General features: G+C 41.6%; 1 protein-coding gene across 2 annotated transcripts; it reads right to left on the bottom strand.

Annotated features, from left to right (window-relative positions):
* Positions 1–3,111: 3,111 nt before the first annotated feature.
* Positions 3,112–6,487, bottom strand: rwdd3 (RWD domain containing 3). Of its 2 annotated transcripts, none has more exons than XM_079339005.1 (5): positions 6,301–6,487; positions 5,547–5,779; positions 5,180–5,401; positions 4,486–4,604; positions 3,112–4,398 (listed from the first exon to the last, which is right to left on the bottom strand). In XM_079339005.1, the coding sequence occupies exons 1-5, from the start codon at positions 6,383–6,385 to the stop codon at positions 4,284–4,286; spliced, it is 774 nt and encodes a 257-aa protein (XP_079195131.1). In that variant the 5' UTR covers positions 6,386–6,487; the 3' UTR covers positions 3,112–4,283. The 2 variants fall into 2 exon arrangements, with proteins under 2 accessions (XP_079195131.1, XP_079195132.1); XM_079339006.1 differs by having other exon boundaries at positions 4,490–4,604.
* Positions 6,488–6,900: the final 413 nt, after the last annotated feature.

The raw sequence follows: 6,900 nt of genomic DNA, 5'->3' as shown, positions 1-6,900 counted from the left end.
GCACAAAGCAAATGTCGCCAAACTCTGAAATACTTAGGTGCTACATTGTATGCAGCCTGTCGGTGCATTTTACTCTCCTTTAAGTCTTATTCGGGAGGACATGGTCAAAGATGAACATTAGTGTCATGCAGTCATCACTTCCTGGTAGGTGTGGCTGCTGCTCTGCGCTGCGTGTTTGTCAGTAAGGACATGTTGTAAACTTGTAGAGTGAAGAACATAAAAAGTAATGGCACAGCGAAACAACCTTTTTTCTTTAAAGGAAATGTTTTCACTTCTGTCTGGTTATGGTGAGATGGTCATTTATAAACCATTACGTGAAACGTAATGAGGTCATTTTATAAGAACTCCTCGCACTGTACTTTTTCTATTTAGTCAAACAAGTTGTTATCCACATATAGGCGTCATACATTGGATATTGTATTGAACAGTGTAGTAGAGAAGGTCAAATCTTCTGTCGAATAATTTTTCAGAAATGAAAATGTGAATGAACTTGAATGAACAAAATAAGTGATAATGTAAAAACCTGCATTAAATTTAAAAATACATTTTTAATGACCCGACAGCCCCAAAGTGTTCTTATCAATGGATTGTTAGATGGTACAGAGACTCGTGTGTTTGTTTAGACAGGGGCAGTGTGCAGCCACTAAGATGTACCCAAGTTAACTATGAGCTAATTTACATCTGTAGTCCCTGGGCAGGAGTCACAGACAATGTCTTTGTTAAAAAAATATAAATATACACTTAAAACAACAATAGAACCAGAGGTGCCGCTTGTCAACGAGCAGCTGACGGATGATAAACCACAACAGTGGCCTCACCTCACACCACTCACTCTTTGAATAGTAAATGAATGATGCTCGTCTAGCTACACATGGGGCAAAGACACTTAACCACAACTTTTGCTGAATGTTTTTGTTGGTTGATGTAAATTTAGGGCCTCAAAAGACTCCATGAAGTGTTAAAGCACTTTAAGAGTTCCTGTCATATTCACTGATTCACACAAACATTCAAACACTGACAGAGGATGCAATCGAAAGCTCCTGTAAGGAATGTTTCGCTGTTTATAAAACCAACTGAAATTAGAATCAGAAACAAATTATTATTCAGGAGGGAATTTGGTAAATAACTAATGCCTGTGAATGACTAAATTAAACAAGGCTAAAATTGACTCAACGATCATTAGGTAAATGAATTTGAGCTTGTATAGTGGATCGCTTGTCTTCTGACTACTCAAAGCGCTTTTACACTGCAGGTCACATCTTCACAGTCACACACTGATGGCAGAGGCTGCTGTGTGAAGTAACTTTCAAAAGTAACCATTCATACACTGTTAAAAAAGCAGAAGGAGCAATTTAGGTTTAATTGTCTTGGACACATGGTACATGTTGCTGCAGGAGCTGGGGATTGAACCTTGACCTTCCGTTGGGAGACAATGACTCTACTAACTGAGCCACAGCAGCTCTGAGATCATTATTCTAAAAGTCTAAAAGTGCATGACGTGATTTACAGCACGCTGCAGGAACAGAGTTTTTATGCTGATTTTTCAACAGTGATCTGTTTAAAGAAAGCAGGATGAGACTTTATTTTTAAAGAATCTACTTACACATGATCAGGACTAAATCAGTAAGATATAAGAGGCCCTGCTTTGTCCTCAGAGGGCACCATGATCAGCACAGACCAACACTTCTTAGACATTTTAACAGTAAACTAACATGGGCTGGTGAAACACTTCAAACTACTCAAGGCTGATTTCACATTATCACCCATTTACACACCGAGATGTGAAGCGTCCGTCAGTATTGGCCAATCTCATTCATGCACGTTCACACGCTGCAGGTTATTCCGCTTGGCAGTAATTTGAGGTTCAGTGTTTTGTTCAAGGATACTTTAACATGTGACTTTAGGAGCTGGGGATTAAACCCCTGACCTCAGACGGGGAGAATCAGCCAATCAGAAGGCAGAATTTTAAATTTCTGTGCTTGATCTCGATTGTATGAGGGATGATGAATGATACGGAGGCTGGGAAGTGCAAAACGAAATCACAAATGTTTTGTCACACTTTATAATTTTGTTAAATATACTTTTAATATATTAAAAGTAACGTATGCTTCTTCCTGAAATACATCCCAGCACTGATGAAAGGTGTGTTTAATGTGGGTCTCTTTGCATGCATGTTGGGGGCATTACATTTGGCTTCAATTAGGTTGTAGAAATGTATGTTTGTGTTCTGATCTATAACCCGCTCTGACGTCGTTCTTCACTTTACTGCGTTGCTCGTAAACCGCTAAAGTGAAACAGCACCCCCGACTCTGACTCATAACGTATACATGAAATGGTTTATTCTTAGAACAGCGGTGAAAGTAACCACTTACAGTTAATAGTGTTGTTGTCATGGAACACAAATGTGTTCTGGTTCACTTTTATTGAAGAAATGAGCCGTGTCACATGTCCATGCAGGTGTCAAAAGAAACATCAGCAGCAGAGAAGAGGCGTGCACTTTGCACTTTGAGAACTCGGCCCATTTTGGTATGAGCTCTGACTTACTGCGTTTTCTATTGTTTAAGATTTAGTGTTGTCTGTTTTTTTTTATTTGGATTCTGCGATGGTGTTGTCCTTGTGTTTCTTGTCTTCTGCATGGTCTTAATCGTCTTACAAGTCCCCCGAATGGGACAGTAAAGAATCTGAATGTGAGGAGGACAGAGCTCCATGTTTTTCATGTTCTGGCAGGTTTGATCAATTGAACTCTTTTTTTTGAAGACAAGCGCCTTCATTGTCGTTCCTTCCAAACAATGGTGCGCTGATTTTTGGAAACGCGGCGCCTTGCACCGTGACAAATCACCGAGCTGGGAGGATAAATGACTGTTGTCTCACTTCCTCTGAAACAATAGGTTTTTTCAGGATCATGGCTTGGGATGCTTGAAGAACATATTTTTCAATGGTCTTCTATGACATGTCAAAATGTCCTGCCAACTAATTTGAGCATAAAAATGTTCCAACTCTGAAACTTTCAGTCAAAGCTGCAGCAATAATAGACAGTTTGTATCCAGAAAATACTGCATCACTGCGTGGGACTAAAAGCAAAATGTTTAGGAATCAAAGATCTAAATGGACTTGAGCTTGTATATTTATTTTCTTGTCTTTTGACGACTCAAAGTGCTTTTATAAAACTTTATGTTCCCAATATATATTTCAAGAAAATATCAAAATAACAGAGAAAATGGATTTGTCTTTCAGAACACGTGTCCTCCTGTTTCTCCACTTTGTGCCGACACTCTCCTCCTTTCTGTGACCTGTTCATCTTTCTCAGCACGCCATCTTTCACGGATCTCTTGATTGTAAAAAGTGCAGCGGCAGGAGAGGGGGAAACGGATGGGAGGGAGGGGGCTTGGATGCACGAGTCCTCCTCATCCATTTATAAGAGTTAGACTGTCATGGCTGCTGATACTGTCATCTGACAAAGATCCGAAAAAAAAACTCAACGCAATCACATCGGTTTCATAAAATATAAAGAGGAAGTTTTTCAATCAGGGATGTTTCACTTTGTATGAATGTTACCTGAACTCTTCTCTTGTTCCTCTTTTAGTTGAATCTCAGGTAAAAGGAAAAAAATAAATTTACAAAAGAGAGAGAGAGAGAAAGTAGTGAGTCCCCTTTGTGGCTTGCATTCTTCCAGTGTAAGTATTAATTTAACCACTAGATGGAGTCATTATGTTGAATTCTAAAACCCTGCGTGGAGGTTTCACTACATGCAGACACAATGAATGATTCCATCAAAGATGACATTTCTTCCTCTCACAGGTGACTGCAGTAGATCCTGGAGTACGTCCATTATCTTGACCGATTTTCCCGTTTGGGGTCGCGGAGGGCTCGAGCTGATCTGAGCTGTGATTGGACGAAAGAGGCTGCGTACATCCTAGACCAGGGGTCTCGGGAGCTACCGGTAGTTTGCGGGAAGCTTTTCAGTAGCTCGCCTCGAGGTTGACCGTCTGTGTAAATTATAAATTGTAAAAAGAGAATCTGACGTAGGTAAAAGCACCTCTTCCCACTATTCATATACAATATTTAGTCAATAAAACCAAGTAGCTCATGGCTGGATTCATTTTTCAAAGTTGCTCTCAGATGAAGAAAGGTTGGAGACCCCTGCCCCTAGACTGTTCGCCAGTCAATCACAGAGCTCCTGAAGTATGTGGTCATTCAAAAACAGACTTTGAGCCATGAATCCAGAAACCAAATATTCATAGCCCCACTGTTCCTATAGAGTCATAATGGCAACCTGCGTGCTGTCAGTCACTTATAGATGGAAGTATTTGTTGGTAGAGCTCGGTGAGGTTGATTTCCTGGAAGGCTGCGGTCAGCTCTGGTGTTGACTGGTAGCTCCTGACAAAGAAACCCTGAAGCCTGACGGAGAGAACAGAGAGAAAACACCTGATTCAGCACAGGTTGGAACTGTAGTTCTTCTGTTCCTTCACAGTCGTATGTTCGTACCCACGTCCGCAGGATGGAGACGCAGGTGTCTCAATGAGAACCTTCATCATCCTCTCTTTGCATTTCCTGCCTGAAGAATCCACATCCACCTTCACCGTCTTTAAAAGGCGACAAAACTCCTGCAGAGACGAGATCACAGTCAGAGGACTCTACAGGAGAGAGCTGCTTTTTTCATCTATGCTAACTCAGTGAACTTATCCGACCAGTGGTACTGTCGTCCCGGCTGAAGAACATGTGATGCATGTACATTTTTTATCATACAACTATCACTTCCTGTTTGTATTTACTGTGGATAAAGGAGCATTTCAACGCTGAATGCACAGGTTTCTCTGCTTAACGCTTCAGATTTGTTGATATAATATGTGTGTATTTGTTGATGGGGACTATTCAGTGAGTGCACAGGATGTATCCTGGCACTAGCCGCTGTGGCTCAAGTGGTAGTGAAGATTGCCTTGCAACTGAATGGTCAGGGGTTCGATCCCCAGCAACTGCAGCCACATGTCTGATGTGTTTTAGGCAAGACACTTATCCACAGGAATGTCCGTAGTTTATGGTTAAGGAATATCAACAGCAGCACTAAAATCCACTTTAGGCCAAAGGACATAGAAATGCTGCTGCAGGAGCTGAGGATCAGACCCCCGACGTCTCTACCCACTGATCCACAGCAGCCACGTGTTAAGCATTTTCTTCATACCTTGATGTTGGCTCTGGCTCCCTGCAGTATAACCAGTATACTGCGCCCCAGTAACACTCTCCCAGTGAGCTGCAGCTGCTGGCTCCAGCGCTCCAGCAGGCCAATGTAACGACTTCGAGAGCGGATGTGGTCCAACGAGAGCACCGCAGTCCACTTCTCCTCCTGCTCTGTCACTTTCACCTCCTCCTCACCTCCTCTGCATTCCTCCCTCACCTCCACACACTGTTAATGTAAACACAACGTACAATCAAGACCATCAAACCATTTGGATTTAAAGGTCTACTAACATTTTACTTTTTTTCAGTTCTTGTCATGTTGTTTTTTTAAGGTATAGGTTCCAGAGTTGCAGCTGAGTTTGATTGTTTACTTGTAACCACTCGACCAGCTGATGGACCATCGGCTCTGGTGGGAGGGCTGCAGCTTGATCCAGAAGCTTCTGTCTGATGCTGTGACACTGGGTCCTGGAAAGATGAGCGGAAGAGACGGATATCTCGGGAGGACGGGAGGGGTATCTGGGGTGCAGATGGAACAGAAGACTCACGTCCAGACGCCTTTCTCCTCCGACGGTGCTTCTAATCTGGACCACCAAGCCATCCTGAGCTGAGAGGCAAACAGAGTCAGGTCACAGCTGGCGTTAATGTCACCTGACTGTCAAATAACCCGGTTTAACAGCTAAGAGGTTTTAATGTCCATACTTTTGAAGCCAACTGTATGGCGAGTCAGAAAATAAAATCTGTCCTGTCTGTAATTCATTCATTTCACGATTTGATCAAAACGTCTTTTATTTTGAAACATTCCAAATAGGTGACCTTTTTTGCATTTTTATTCCCCTTATCCCTGGCTGTTGACCTGTAAATGTAAAGTTGTATTACAATATACTTTAAAAGAAAGACTACCGTTCATAAATTGCACGGTAGCACTTGGAAATTAGGTCCTCTTTCACATTTTACTTTGAAAAACTTCCTAAGAGGTGAAAACTTTTTAGACGCATTCTGATGTTATTGTTCACTTTTAGAGAACAATCTGCACAAAACACTTTAAAAAAGGCTGCAGGATAACATGCATGTAGGTGTGTTTGTTGAGAAATGACGTGAACTTTGACCTATGTGACCTGAACTTACGAGACTTCCGGATGAGCTGACACTCTCCGTCTCCGCAGTAAATGGACGATAACACAGAAAGCTCCTCGACAGCAGCTTCGGACATTATTCATGCACCAAGAGCCCAGAGGACAGCGACATGTCATCAAATACTTTCACTTGTTTTCAGTGGGTTTGATGCTGCTACACGTGTCCGCACCTCTTTATCGTCCGGGTAGTTTCCGGTGGTTTGAGTTCCGCGCCGCGCGAATTAATGAGTGATTAAAAAATACGATTCATACATGTAAAAAGTTACATATTGAAATCATTGCTTTACATCAATCATTTGTCCGTTAGGTATTCGCCTGACGGTCAAGCGGTATAAGTGTTCATTAATTGTCATCGAGGTAAAATGTTCAATTAATCGTGATTAATTAATCTTAAGTGAAGTCTCCCAGACCTACAATGCTGGTTGTTCTGTTCAGTCAATATTTAGGAGTGATTCGGACACTTAAACCAGAAATATAACATTTAAGTGTGGAGCAGCTTTTGTAAACAAATGTCCATTAAAATACAGTAGACTACTATGAACATTTTTAAAATGTATTTTTTGGGCATTGTGTGCCTTTATTGGAGTGATAG

The sequence above is a fragment of the Symphodus melops genome (assembly GCF_947650265.1).
Source record: "Symphodus melops genome assembly, chromosome: 3".
Lineage (NCBI taxonomy): Eukaryota > Metazoa > Chordata > Actinopteri > Labriformes > Labridae > Symphodus > Symphodus melops.
This window is presented reverse-complemented; position numbering and strand designations above follow the sequence as displayed.